The 15,526-nt window shown below is 40.3% G+C and overlaps 1 protein-coding gene and 2 pseudogenes across 1 annotated transcript; 1 reads left to right on the top strand and 2 right to left on the bottom strand.

Moving 5' to 3' along the window:
* The window catches only part of LOC140522753 (pre-mRNA-splicing factor SLU7-like), a 94,216-nt pseudogene that overhangs the window by 58,444 nt on the left and 20,246 nt on the right, over positions 1-15,526 (bottom strand).
* LOC140523618 (pre-mRNA-splicing factor RBM22-like) lies at positions 3,764-5,026 on the bottom strand. The gene has a single exon (XM_072638414.1). The coding sequence runs from the start codon at positions 5,024-5,026 to the stop codon at positions 3,764-3,766; it is 1,263 nt and encodes a 420-aa protein (XP_072494515.1).
* LOC140523617 (pre-mRNA-splicing factor SLU7-like) lies at positions 10,644-12,627 on the top strand (annotated as a pseudogene).

Below are 15,526 nucleotides of genomic sequence, written 5' to 3'. Positions count from 1 at the left end.
GTGTGTCTTTAAAATTCTGTATCAGACAGCATGAAGGCATCCTACATTGCCTTTCCTTTCTATACACCAAATCAACACGATAATCTCCATTTGGGCATCTTTCAAGTCTTCCAGCTGTTCCTATTCTACTTCCTACTCACTTCACTGTTTTATTTCTTTTTAATTTCTAGTCAGAACCTAAATAACCCATAAAATGGGCAGATAAAAGTATTGGACATGATAATATCTCTAAGTACAGCTTGGTTTTCTTTTAAAATATCCTAAATTCCACCTGTAGCTTTCAAGGTGGATGGGATTGTGCTTTGTAATAACCTTCCTTCTGTTCTCTGACATTTTTTCTTTGAAAATACCTTCATGACTTTTCTTTTTCATCTCCTTTCTTTCCTCTCTCACATAATTCTCCCAATACCCCAACTCCACCCTACTCCCAAATTGAAAGGCAAAAAGAAAAACGAAGACCTTAAACAAATATGAATAGTGAAACCACCCCAAATTCCCTATTATCCCCATCTGAAAAATGTCTGCCTTATTCTGCACCTTATGTCAGTGTGTCCAGAAGAGGGCAGCATGCCCCATCAGTCCTTCAAAATCCCAGAATGACAGTGATCTGAGTTTTTCTGTCTTTCCAAGTTGTTTTCCTTTACATGATTGTAGCAGTTGTTTTTTTTTGCTCTGTTCACTTCACTCTGCATCATTTCACAAAGGCCTTCCCACGGTTTTTTTTCCTGAAATTGCCCATTTTGTCATTTCTTGGGGGTACAAATAGGATTTCATTCCAACTATATATTGTAATTTGATCATTTCCATTTTCCAGTTTCTTCCATTTCTAAGTTTGGGATACTACAAGAGCTGTTGTAAATATTGCTGGGTCTATAGGTTCTTTACCTCTTCCCTGGAGGCGGCTGGTTTGCCTAATGGCTAGTACTCTGTACTTCTAAGTCATTTTCCTCTTTTTTGGATTGCATTTGGGCTATAGGACTGGGAGTGGTACTGTTGAAACAAAGACTGAGCATAGTTTAGTGACTCTGGGGGATAGTTTCGAATTGCTTTGCAGAGTGACTGGACCTACTCATAGCTCCCCTAGCAGTGCATTAGTGTGCCTGTTTGCCAGCATCTGTTCCAACATTTCTCATTTTCCTTTCTTATCTATCGTGTATGTGTGCGTGCATGCGTGCATACGTGCATGCGTGCATGTGTGTGTGTGTGTGTGTGTGTGTGTGTGTGTGTGTGGTGTGTGTTGGAACCTTAGAGTTGCTCTAGATTGTATTTTTCTAAATATTAGAGATTTGAAGAATTTTTCATACTAACCCCTGCAGAAAATAGACACCATAGGCTGCTCTTGGGAATGTTATCAAATAGAACACCAGGTTGATTGGGGGAGAAGCTCAATCATACTGCCATCTAGTAGATCTGGCTCTCTCCAAGGTGAATTTGGTCTTTGCTTGTGCCAGCACAATCCCCATTCAGAGCTGTTTTTGATTTTGTAAACAACCCATAGTGACATATCAGATTTTCAAAAATCCAAAATTTCTAGACCTTTTTCTTGTATTTTGTGTACCTTCCTTTCAGGTCCACAGAAACAATCAGTTGGATTGCATGATGTATTTCTTTTGGAATTATTTTGTATATTGCCATTCCAGTGTGACACTCCCAATATAATTTAATAATCTACTCCTTCTACTTTTTTTTGAAAATATCCTTTTATTGCTATTTCCACAATGCTTTATATTGACCACATTGAAGGTCTGGCAAGTCATTTTTACATTAATAATATTTGTAGCTGAGAATCCAGTAAGGTTTTTGGAGCAGAGCAAGGTCCTAATTGAAGGCTCTTCTCTGTTCACTATTCAATTCTTATATAATTTTATTTCACTTGAAGATATAATCTATCAGAATCATACATTCATTCATACTGTTTAAATAAAACTAAGATTAGAACATAATCAACAAATCTCTTAAAATATTTTTATTATTACCATTGCTAACAAATATGAACATTTTCCTATACAAAAAACAGAAAAATAGGACTGTACCTAAAAGTGTGACCCTCCTTTATGCGCAGCCAGGTTATTTTCTAGGTACATTTCAGACTTAACAAGGTAGCTCCCACACTGGTCTGCTTTGCTGTTTCCAGTTCTGAAATTCTTTATGTTCTTTTCTGTATTTTAAGGATTTACTGACGCTTTCTTTGAGAGAAATAATTTATTATAAGAGGAGAGAAGGGAGTGAAAGCCCAATTATGGAAACACATATGAACACTGAGGTTGGTGAGCTTGCTTCTGAAAATTAGCAAGAATATAAAATGAAGCTACCCATTAAGAGGCTGCCCACTAAGTAAAGGGCTCACCAAGCTCTATTGTCAGCACAAGGTCCAAAATTGTTCTCCTCTTACTTTGTCACAACTATTTCTATTACCTTCCTCCTCCTACCTAAAGTTAAAAGTCTTCTCTCACAAATGAGTGTGATTACCAAAAACAAATCAACATGTGGTTCTAGTTTGAAAATTCATGTCTCACTCTTCATCTTTTTGCCAAGAGGTGAGAACCATCAGTCTTCTCCAGTGAGCATTGGTCACTGGTTTGATTATGGTTCTTAAATCTTCCACAGTTATTTTCCTTTCCGATATTTGATTCATGGTTCTCCTCAATTCACTCAGCCTCAGTCCCTCTGTGTTATCTGAAGGTATGTTTCATTTTGACATTTCTCAAGGCAAAATGATAGCTAATTATGCTCAGAAATACATTTTCAACCATTCAATAATTAATAATCATCCATTTTGTTCGCAGATCTTGTTTATAGCAAAACTTTTACATATTTTTTAAAAGTATGATTCCTCTCCCGTCTTTGATCTCTGCAGTCTCTATCTAGTAGTGTCTTGGTGGATAAGAGTAAAGTCAGTTTGAGGGCCTAGTGGGTCATAATCCATAACTTTTAAAGAGTAGCTACTCCTACCTCCCTACATATAGAGCACTTTGTGCCTAACACCAAACTTAGTTGTATTTATTAGGAGCCTCCTTTGCAACTGAAGAAAATTAGATAGAAAGACATGGAGCTGCAAGTCAACCAAGACCCTTCCATAAGTCACAGTTCATCTATACAAACAAAATAAAAAGTTTATTCATTTTACCTTTAGAAAAGTTAACATCTCTGTCAAATGAGGAGGCAGGAGTTTGCGAAGCAAGCCCCAAAGTTTTATGAAGATATCAGTCACTTTTGATGGTAGAGAATAAACAAGAACATTCTCAAGACTGAAAATAAGTTGGTTTGGTTTCATTGGAAGTTTCCTTTAGCAAGAGGAGGATAAAAGAGGAAACAAAGTATCTAGGGGTGATTTTCAAAGTTCAAATTTGGGTAATATGGAAATAATACTTAATGGCTCTTATTAACTAGTACTAGCAAAAGAATTATTTTTAAAATGTTGCCAAATGATTGCTTTTACACTAGATCAAAGTTTGTGAAATCCCAAACATGCAGAAAAATACATACAATGAGAATTATAATTCTCCTAATGTTCCCAGATGCTCCACACTCACACTGACCCTCTTTTTTCATGTATAACTGGACATTGTCACACTAATGACCATTTTTGTTAAGATTTGTTTAGCAGGGCTCCTTCACCTGCCCTTCGTTCAACTTTCTGTCAGTATCTTAGCTTGCTATATGCTACCATGAAAATTTATAAAGAAAAACGTTGTTCAAAAATTTATTCATTCTGTTTCAAAGGCTCCTTTCTTCCTCAGAACCCAGTCACTGTACCAGGATGTTAGGGACTGTTGGGCTTTTCTGCATGAGCTCCCACCCTCTGGGGATCCTGAGAAGGATAATGGATGGGTCCTGGAGCTCCCATTAAGTGAGGTGGTGGTCCCATTGGGTAGAACATGTGTGGCCCAAAACCTGGTGGGTGAGGAGGTGCAATCCTAGAAGGAGGGGGCAGGGCAGCATTCATCACTATTGGATGATCACTGGGAGGGAGATTAAAATAATTGGTAAGGGCTTCTTCTTCAGTTACTGCAGGTGGAGGGAGAGCTCCAGGAAGTCCTGGGACAGGCACCAGCTTAATTCCAGAGTCTGTGGTTCCTTCTTTTTCCTTTCCTTTTCCTCTTGCCACCTGAGATCTTCCCCATTTCACATGAAGCCTGTGCCCATTTACAATCAGTTTGTTGAAGGACTTCTCAGCAGCGATCTCTGCAGCTTGCCTTGTAGCAAACTGAATGAAAGCGCACTGTTGCCTCTTTACGATTCTTATCGTTCGGATCTCACCAAATTGGTAAAAGTGATTTCTGAGATCAGTCTCACTGACTGTATATCCCAGGCCACCAACATATAGAGTGGTTATGGTCTTATCATCTGGAGGGTACAGTTGAGGCATTGCTGAAGCCCGCTTTAGAAGCTTCTCTGCCACAGGATCATTAGTACCATAGTAGCGATCTTTGATGTTCTGATCCGCAAGAGGATCATCAGGGTCCGTAGGCTTCCCATGTCTGTAGGGACATTCTTCTCCTCTTTTGCATTCTCCTTTCACCCAAAAGGAACAAACGTGAGGACGATTTCGTTTGTAGTAAGGGGTTGTCCGAGCCAATTTGAGCAGCATGTCACTTGTAGCTGTAGCCTTCCCAAGAGCACCAACTGGTCGACTTCCATTGGACTCAGAAATCTCTCGTTCGATATTCTGGGTGTAGTATTCTTTGTTCACATCAGATTTAGGCATATCATCTTTAACGGATAGTCCTGCGTCACGGACTTGAATAGGTAAGCCATATTCTAGGTCCAGAAGGCAGGTCTGACAGATATTTTTTAGCTTGCTGCAGGTTTGGCACACTTCAGTCTTTTTAAAACGCATGCGAACACCCGGGCACCAGCGAAACACAGTGAACGGCCTGGCACAAATTTTGCATTCTTTTCCATACCTTTCCTTCGTCATCCGGACGTAGGGGTTTTCTCCAAAGCACGTCTGACACAGAATAGGGAATTCTGAGTCCTCCCAGTTCTGCCTGTTGTGGGTGTTGGATCCCAAAGACGTTGCCATCCTGTAAGTGGAAGCAGCCCCGGTGCTGCCAGCAGACGTAGAAGCAGCTCCTACTCCCCTTAAAACTAAGGTCGGTTTCTTGACCCTTGGCAATTTTAAAAAATGTTTTGAAGCGTCACTTATGCTCCTTCAAGGATGCATTTGTGGCTAAGGGCAAGACGCTTGAATTCAAACTTGAGAGACAGCACTCTCCTCCAAAAATCCCCACACCTTTAACCAGCTCTTTTTTTGTAGGACTTTGCATTCCCTCCATTTATATAGGAAAAAGAACCTCCTAAGAAGGATTAAGTCCTAGAAGGGCGGGGCCTCTTAATCTAAGTATTCAGGAAAAGTAGGTGTGAACTCTGATATCAATTTTACCCCCCCATCAACTAAAACTACAATTTACAGTAGGAAAGTTGACACTGACCAAAAGAATCTAAATAAGCCTGGTGACAGGAAGGTTATAAGAGGTTACAAGTATAAAGTGCAGTAAAAGTGCTAACTGGTTTTCTTGGAATGTCTTTATCTGGGAATTCCCTAGATCAGTGAATTCTCAAGTCCAGTTCCCTGCCTAGAAATCTGAAACCTTGTTTTACAAGGCTGGCAGCTGACTGGAAAGCGTTGGTATGAAGAAAAAGACGAGGCTTCCTTCACCTTCAATGCCACCAGATCCTAAGCTGATGGTCATAAGATGGCAAAACACTCTACCTCCGGAAATTCATCTTTCCACATCTTCTCATCCTCCCCCACTAACCCCCAAGAGAATTTGAGCAACCCATAGGTAGGTCAAGATAATATAGTAAAAATGAAAATTCTACCTAAATTAAGTTGCTTATTCAGTTCCATAACCAATCAAACTACCAAAAATTATTTTATAGAGCTAGGAAAAAGAATAAAATTCAACTGGAACAACACAAGGTCAAGAATATCCAGAGAATTAATAAAAATAAATTCAAGGGAATTTGGTTTAACTGTGCCAGATCTAAAACTATATTTTAAAGCAGCAATCATCAAAACTACCTCATACCGGCAAAAAAAAAATTGGGTGATGTATCAGTGGAATAGGTTGGTACACAAGACACAGTAATAGTCAAGATTGTAGTAAATTACTGCTTGATAAACCCAAAGATTTCAGCTTGTGGGATTAGAACTCACCACTTGACAAAAACTTTCATGAAATCTGGAAAATAGTTTGGAAGAAACTAGACATAGACCCTCATCTTATTCCAAATACCAAGATAAGGTCAAAATGGGTACACAATTTAGACATAACGGGTGAGACTTATTATAAGCAAATTAGGAGAGCAAGGTATCCTTTACCTGTCAGATCTTTGGAGAACAAAAGACTTTATAATGGAACTGAAATGGACGGACCAAGATAAGCACAGGCAAGAGTCAACTGAGAATTTGGGAGCGTCTTTATTAGCTGGCGGTTGTCCTCAGAAGAGGCAGCCCTGAACAAAGGTGTGTGTGCCTTTTAAGCATCTTAGCACCTCTCGGTACAGGCTTGCGGTTCCAATAGCACACATTTTTCACAGAACAGTTTCGACAGGGGTTCCTAGGTACTGCTAGGCAAGGGGGCACAACAGAGAGGGGGGCCCAGGCAGCTGCCAGGCAAAGGGGTACAACAGAGAGGGGGGCCCAAGCAGTTGCCAGGCAAAGGGGTACAACAGAGATGGGGGCCCAAGCAGTTGCCAGGCAAAGGGGTACAACAGAGAATGGCTGCTAGGAGAAGGGGCACAACAGAAAGTGGCTACTAGGCCCAACCCTGCCTAGAAACTCAACAGACATCTCAACCCAGGGGCTCCGGGGGGGGCGGGGGGAGAATAATGTCCATTTCAGAACAAGAGAGAGAACATTATGAAACGCAAAATGGATAATTTTGATTACATTAAATTGAAAAGATTTTGCACAAACAAAGCCAATACACTGAAGATGAAAAGAACGGCAGAAAGCTGGGAAGCAATTTTTACAGTCAGTGTCTCCTATTAAAGACCTCATCTGCATAAATTATAGAGAACTGAGTCAAAATTATATGAATACAAGTCATTCCCAAATTAAGAAATGGTCAAAGAATATGAACAAGAAGTTTTTAGAGGAAGAAATTAAAGCTATCTATAGTCACATAAAAATGCTCTAAATCACTATTGATTAGAGAAATGCAAATTAACGCAACTCTGAGGTACTATCTCACACCTATCAGTTTGGCTAATGTGATAAAAAAGGAAAATGATGAGTGTTGGAGAAGATGTAGGAAAATTGGAACACTAATGCATTGTTGGTGGATTTGTGAACATCCAGCTATTTTGGAGAGCAATTTGGAACTATGCCCAAAGAACTATAAAACTGCAAATACCCTTTGATCCAGCTATACCACCATTTGGTCTGTATACAAAGAGATCATAAAAATGGAAAAAAGAATCCACTAGTACAAAACTTTTTATAGCAGCCCTTTTTGTGGTAGTCAAGAACAGAAAATTGAGGGCATGCCCATCAATTGGAGAATGGCTGAAAAAGTTGTGCTATAAGATCGTAATGGTATTCTGCTGTACTATATAAGCAATAATGACAAGGCAAATTCAGAAAAATCTGTAAAGACTGGCATGAACTAATTCTGAGTTAAGTGAGCAGAATCAGAAGAACATAGTATACAATACTAGCAACTTGGTTCAATGACCAACTTTGACAGACTTAACTCTTCTCAGCAATGCAATGATATAAGTCAGTTTCAAAAGACTCATGATGGAAAGTGCTGTCTACATCCAGAGACAGAACTATGAAATCTGAAGGCAGATCAATGCATACTATTTTCTTTCTTTTTTGTTTCTTTCTCTGTCTTGTGGTTTTCCCATTTTGTTCTGATTCTTCATTCACAGCATAATCCATGTATAAACATTATTAATATGATTACACACGTATAGCCTATATCAGATTTCATGTCATTTTGGGGAGGGGGGAAGGGAAGAGAGGAAAGAGGGAATTTAGAACTCAAAATCTTATAAAAATGAATGCTGAAAACTAAAAATAAATAAATAAATACATTTTTTAAAAAGAGTGAGAGTGTGAGCAACCTTGGCTTTTGTTCCCATTTTAATAGGATACATGGATAATAGTTAAGTGATTGCATTTTTGGTAATTTTTTTCATTCTAAACTGAAATACAAAATGACAAAAAAATTGCCATATGTACAACAGAGCATAAGAGAAAATTCCAAAAGAAATAATAAATTTTCATTTCAAGAAAATCTACATAATAAAGACTACACATTATTTTCAAAGCTGTTCAGCTTTTCTTTGCTTCCTTGTTAGTTTTCTTTTCTTCTCTGATGTGTATTTTTTATTTTATTTTCCTCTCCCACCTCCCACATGAAAGAAGGCTACAATTAAACATGGAAAGATAAATAGATAGGTAAATAAGTTTATAGATACCTATAAACATGCACCTGTATATACATAGACACTCATACACACACACACACATACACACACACACACATAAGATTGCACTATGCTTATTTCAATCTGTCATCTATTTCTGTGAAGTTAAGTAGCATCTTCCTTCATTGATCCCATCAAATGGAGATGCCTGCTGTTTTAAGGGGAGGAGAAGGAGCTACCTACGAGACAATTCAATGAGGCCTGTGATTGAGTCTGGGGTCATGTGACCAGATTGTGTGGTCAAATCAGGACATGCTTGCTGTTCAGGGAGGCCTCTTAAGAAGTTAGAATATTAGGGCTGGGGACATATTTATTAGAATTCCATCATTAAGGCCATCAACTTAGGATCTGGTGGCACTGAAACTTAAGGATGCCTTGTCTTCCTCCTCACACCAGCCCTCTTCAGTTAGGTGCCAGTCTTGTAAGACAAAGCTTTGTAATAGTAGGTATGGGACTGGACTGCTGAATTCATCCATCTAGGGAAGTCCCAGAAGAAGAAATTCCTTCTAACTAATAAGACGAGTTAGCACCTTCTCTTTTTTTTTTATAATTAAATTTATTTATTTAACTTTTAACATTCATTTCAACAAAATTCTGGGTTACAAATTTTCTCCCCTTTTATCCCCTCCCCCCCCAAACACCAAGCATTCTAATTGCCCCTATCACCAATCTGCTCTCTCTTCTATCATCCCTCTCTGCCCTTGTCTCCGTCTTCTCTTTTGTCCTGTAGGGCCAGATAGCTTTCTATACCCCTTTACCTGTATTTCTTATTTCCTAGTGGCAAGAACATTACTTGACAGTTGATCCTAACACTTTGAGTTCCAACTTCTTTTCCACCCTCCCTCTCCACCCCTTCCCTTTGGAAGGCAAGCAATTCAATATAGGCCAAATCTGTGTAGTTTTGCAAATGACTTCCATAATAGTTGTGTTGTATAGGACTAACTATATTTCCCTCCATCCTATCCTGTCCCCCATTACTTCTGTTCTCTCTTTTGATCTTGTCCCTCCCCATGAGTGTCGACCTCAAATTGCTCCCTCCTCCCCATGCCCTCCCTTCCATCATCCCCCCCCACCCTGCTTGTCCCCTTATCCCCCACTTTCTTGTATTGTGAGATAGGTTTTCCTACCAAAATGAGTGTGCATTTTATTCTTTCCTTTAGTGGGATGTGATGAGAGTAGACTTCATGTTTTTCTCTCACCTCCCCTCTTTATCCCTCCACTAATGAGTCTTTTGCTTGCCTCTTTTATGAGAGATAATTTGCCCCATTCCATTTCTCCCTTTCTCCTCCCAGTATATTTCTCTCTCACTACTTGATTTCATTTTTTAAAGATATGATCCCATCCTCTTCAATTCATTCTGTGCACTCTGTCTCTATGTATGTGTGTGTGTGTGTGCATGTATGTGTGTGTAATCCCACCCAGTACCCAGATACTGAAATGTTTCAAGGTTACAAATATTGTCTTTCCATGTAGGAATGTAAACAGTTCAACTTTAGTAAGTCCAGCACCTTCTCTTTTGGCCAATGTCAACTATTCTTCTAGTAATTTGTTTTAATTGTTGTGTCAGGGGGTGAGGGGTGGGGCAGAGAATTCCAACTGAAGTTGGAGTTTACACTTACTTTTCCTGGGTACTTAGATAAGGGAACCCATCCTTCCATGACGTAGTCATTTGTGGGAGGTATTTTTTCCTGTGTAAATGGAAGGAAGGCAAGCCCCTAAAATAAACAACTGGTAAGGGAGTGGGAAGTTTTGGAGGAGGGTGATGGCTATCTTTAGCGTTGAATCCAGTGTCTTGCCCTAGACAACACAATTCATCGTTGAAGGAATGAAACTTCAAAACATTGTTTTAAGAGATTTTAGGGCAAAGAAACCAGGATTAGGTTAAGGGGAGACCTTGGAGCACGATGGTTGGGACAGGACCAGGTTAACAGCTCAATTAGCAGCAGTACTTGTCCCTGGCGATCACGCTGTGCACTCACTCCAAGCTCAGCAAGCCGTAGTTTGTCCCTGAGCTTGAAAAAACACTTGCAGTAGTAAACAGGACTGATTTAGGGTCCCTTCAGGTGTCTGGTGCTCATTTCTCTGGGGTCTTCCCCTGGCAGATGCAGAGACACCACCAGATAACCAGGACAGAGTTGGCTGCTGCTTCAAAAGCAGTAAACAGTGCTCCCCAAGGTGGATCAAGTGACTTGAGTTTGGAAGAGTCAAGGAAAATGACAAGGGAAGACTGGAAAAAGAAGAAGGAGCTAGAAGAACAGAGAAAATTGAATAATACACCAGCTGAAGTAGATGAGGAAAGAAAAGATATCAATCCTCATATCCCTCAGTACATCTCCTCGGTGCCATGGCATGTAGATCCATCAAAAAGACCCACATTAAAGCATCAGAGACCCCAACCCGAGAAACGAAAAGAGTACAGTTCATTTGGAGAATGGTATAAGAGGGGAATGAAAGAGAATATGGTGATTACAAAATACTGCAAAGCAGCATGTTAAAATTGTGGGGCTACTACGCACACAAAAAGAGACTGCTTTGAGAGACCTCGACGTGTAGGTGCCAAGTTCAACAGGAACTAACATAGCCCCAGATGAATTTATTCAACCTCAGCTTATATTTGACTATGATGGTAAAAAGGATAGGTAGAATGGCTACAACGCAGAGGAACATAGGAAGGTTGTGGAAGACTATGCCAAAGTTGACCTGGTTAAACATACCCTGAAAGTGCAGAAGTTACAGAAAGAATTAGCCTCAGGAAAGTCAATGGAACAAGTTAATTCCTCAAAACATCAGTGGGGAGAAGAACTAAATTCTGAGATGGAAAGAGATCTTAGCAGTGAAGATGAAGATAGGTATGCAGATGACATTAATATACCTGGACAAAATTTTGACTCTAAAAGACTAATTAGTTTGGAATCTCAGAATTCGAGAAGACATTGCTAAATACTTACGAAATTTAGATCCCAATTCTGCCTATTATGATCTGAAAACCAGAGCAATGAGAGAGAATCCCTATGTCAATGCAGCAAAGAATCCTGATGAAGTTAGTCATGCAGGAGACAATTTCACTCGATACACTGGAGATACAATTTCAATGGCACGGACACAGTTGTTTGCATGGGAGGCTTATTACAAAGGGTCTGAAGTGCATCTCCAAGCAGATCCAACAAAAATGGAGTTACTGTATAAATCATTTAAAGTCTAGAAAGAAGATTTCAAAGAACAGAAAGCATGCATCCTAGAGAAGTATGGAGGGCAAGAACACCTGGGTGCTCCTCCTTCGGAGGTACTATTAGCTCAACCAGAAGATTATGTGTAATATGCAAGACATGGAGCAATCATCAAAAGACAAGAGGGAGCCATTGTCTGCTCTAAGTATGAGGAGGATGTTAAGATTAATAATCATACACATATCTGGGGATCCTATTGGAAAGACGGTAGATGGGGGCACAAGTGCTGTCGCTCCTTTGTCAAGTTTTCCTACTGTACTGGAGAAGCTGGGAAGTCTCTAACGTAGATGAATCTATTCCTGATGATTCCATGAAAGGATGTCAAACAAGCAGACCAAAAACTCTAACGGAACTCTACCAAGAGAAACAGAAAGAGGAAAAGAAGAAGAAACACAGGAGGAGTACTTCTGACAATAAGGATGAAGATGAAGTGGACATTATTTCCACCCTCCCTCCCCCCCGGAGACCCTGCGTTAAGAAATGTCTGTTGAGTTTCTAGGCAGGGTTAGGCCCAGCCACTCTCTGTTGTGCCCCCTTGCCTAGCAGCACCTAGGAACCTCTGTCAAAACTGTTCTGTGAAAAATGTGTGCTATTGGAACCGCAAGGCTGTACTGGGAGTTGCTAAGATGCTTAAAAGGCACACACACCTTTGTTCAGGGCTGCCTTTTCTGAGGACAGCTGCCGGCTAATAACGATACTCCCAAACTCTCAATTGACTCTTGCCTGTGCTTGTCTTGGTCCATCCATTTCAAAGAAGAGACATGAAGAAGTGAAAACGGCATTAAACACTGAAGAGGCCCTACATGTCAAGGAGATCATGTAGCTAGATGAGAGAAAGAGGCCTTACCATAGCATGTATGAAGCCCCAGAGCCTACAGAATAGGAAATGGGGGCATAAAGGATAAATCGCCAGAGGCCAGATGACCCCATGGCTTCTTTCCTTGGACAGCAATGACATGACTTGGAAGGAGATTCAGGTCACCCAGTTTGCATATATTCCTTTTAGTCTTTTGGTAAAGAATCCTTGTTTGTTTTTCATACTATCTTTTAAATAAATTTCTGGACTTCTTTCATAGAAAAATAAAAGAAATAAAATAAACACTTGCAGCAACCGCATTCCTAACATGAAACCTTGCTATGACTAGACTTTTTGTCACTAAGCAAATACATTTCATCACCTGGGTCTTTTTCCAGCCACAACCACGTTATCAAGGCTTTGCCTGGCTGTCTTGGGTATCTTCAATCTTAGAGGAGAATCTGGACCTTGTGCCTAGCTTCTGTCCCCAAATAGAATAAAGATGTTTTGCCTATAAGCTTTGTGAGCTCTCTGGTATTTGATTTTGCTTCATTTTATTTTTCAGAGTTAACAACTCCCAGCAGTTATGCCCCTAGCATTGTTACTCCCACCAGCCATCAACCCTGCAGCCCTTGGTACCCCCCTTTCAGATCCAACGGCTGACAACATCAAAACATCAATCACATGAGCTTCAAGACCCGACACTGCCACCATGATTGGTGAGGGGGAGAAGAGCAGTCAGATAAATTGTACTCTGCCTTGAACCAATAAGAAATGCATTGCATGGGTGTATCCAAGAGAATTTCTGGGCTAGAATCTACACTGCTTCTTCCTGACAGGCACTAACTGCTCCCGCCCAAACCTTATTCTTCCAAGGACATCTGCCTGCCCCACAGGGAAATCTGGATGACACCTTGCTGACACCTGGGATGTCTGATTTCCTCCCATGACCTGAGATCAGACTAATGTCCAGGGACACCTGGCTGACCCTCTAGGAAAATTTGCTGACATCCTGGGAGGTCTGTGTGAGACACTAAATTCCAGATTCAAGAATTTCAGGTTTCTAGATCTCTGATTATCTATGTTAAATGACAAATTCTAAGTAATGTGAGGAAAACAAAAATTGAGTTATTTGAGAAATGGGGACCTCTTGGTGTGAAAGGCACTCTAATAAAATCCTTCTTCTTGCTTTCTCAGTGTTCAACGAAGCAAGATCGTATGCAGGTGAACACTACTAATAAGCAAAAAGATCAGGGCAGTCCCCAGTCTAAGGTGAGAGGACACAAAGTGCTTCACCTGATTGAGAAGCAACTGTCTTCATGGTCTATAAAAGCAAGCTAATTTAGATGTATTCTAGGACTGTCATCTCTGTTTTTTGGTCCTATCTACAAGTCCTTAGACAATGACAATAGGCTCCTAAAAACCCTTTTTTATTTAACTTGACTGGCTTCCTTTCTACCTTCAAACTCTTTCCAGCAGACTTTGAGTGAAGAGGATCGAGGAAGGTTGGTTGTAAGAAAGAGATTTCCCTCCCTTGACGTGTACCTGTTCTGCTGACTGATCACAGGTGAGCTGAACCTGGGCTTATCTGGGTGAGCCTGAGCCTGAATTGCAAGGCCCCAAATGCCCCTTCTTTTTTGTCTTTCTTCACATGAGCAAGGTGACCAAAACATATTTTTTTGAGGTGAATGGTTTTAGCCTTTGGGACTGCTTTATAATTGGAGAGTCAGAGATACTGGATTCTGTCCATTCTTTAGCCAATAGGCAGTGTTCTCTGCAACTACTCTTCAGGGAAGATGTATCACTCTCTTGAAGGGAGGGTACTAAAAATCAAAGGATTAAAAGTCCAAACCAACCACCCTGAAACCATACCCTCTGGTGACAGACAACCTCCTGGTAAGAGTCATCTATGTTTCTTTTTTTTAAAAATTAATTAATTAATTTAACTTTTAACATTCATTTTCACAAAATTTTGGGTTCCACATTTTCTCCCCTTTTGTCCCCTCCCTCCACCCCAAAACACCAAGCATTCTAATTGCCCCTATCACCAATCTGCTCTCTCTTCTATTATCCCTCTCTGCCCTTGTCTCCATCTTCTCTTTTGTCCTGTAGGGCCAAATATCTTTCTATACCCCTTTATCTGTATTTCTTATTACCTAGTGGCAAGAACAGTACTCGACAGTTGTTCCTAAAATTTTGAGTTCCAACTTCTTTTCCACCCTCCCTCCCCACCCCTTCCCTTTGGAAGGCAAGCAATTCAATATAGGCCAAATCTGTGTAGTTTTGCAAATGACTTCCATAATAGTCGTGTTGTAAAAGACTAACCATATTTCCCTCCATCCTATCCTGTCCCCCATTACTTCTGTTCTCTCTTTTGATCTTGTCCCTCCCCATGAGTGTCGACCTCAAATTGCTCCCTCCTCCCCATGCCCTCCCTTCCATCATCCCCCCCCACCCTGCTTAACCCCTTCTCCCCCACTTTCCTGTATTGTAAGATGGGTTTTCATACTAATATGAGTGTGCATTTTATTCCTTCCTTTAGTGGAATGTGATGAGAGTAAACTTCATGTTTTTCTCTCACCTCCCCTCTTTATCCCTCTCCTAATAAGTCTTTTGCTTGCCTCTTTTATGAGAGATAATTTGCCCCATTCCATTTCTCCCTTTCTCCTCCCAATATATTTCTCTCTCACTGCTTGATTTCATTTTTTTAAGATATGATCCCATCCTCTTCAATTCACTCTGTGCACTCTGTCTCTATGTGTGTGTGTGCGTGTGCATGTGTGTGTGTGTAAACCCACCCAGTACCCAGATATTGAATAGTTTCAAGAGTTACAAATATTGTCTTTCCATGTAGGAATGTAAACAGTTCATCTTTTGTAAGTTTCTTATGACTTCTCTTTGCTGTTTACCTTTTCATGCTTCTCTTCATTCATGTGTTTGAAAGTCAAATTTTCTTTTCAGCTCTGTTCTTTTCATCAAGAATGCTTGAAAGTCCTCTGTTTCATTGAAAGACCAATTATTCCCCTGAAGTATTATACTCAGTTTTGCTGGGTAGGTG

This window comes from Notamacropus eugenii, chromosome 2 (genome assembly GCF_028372415.1).
Source record: "Notamacropus eugenii isolate mMacEug1 chromosome 2, mMacEug1.pri_v2, whole genome shotgun sequence".
NCBI classification, from domain to species: Eukaryota; Metazoa; Chordata; class Mammalia; order Diprotodontia; family Macropodidae; genus Notamacropus; species Notamacropus eugenii.
The sequence above is the reverse complement of the archived record's forward strand: the minus strand, read 5'-3'. Positions and strand labels throughout refer to the sequence as shown.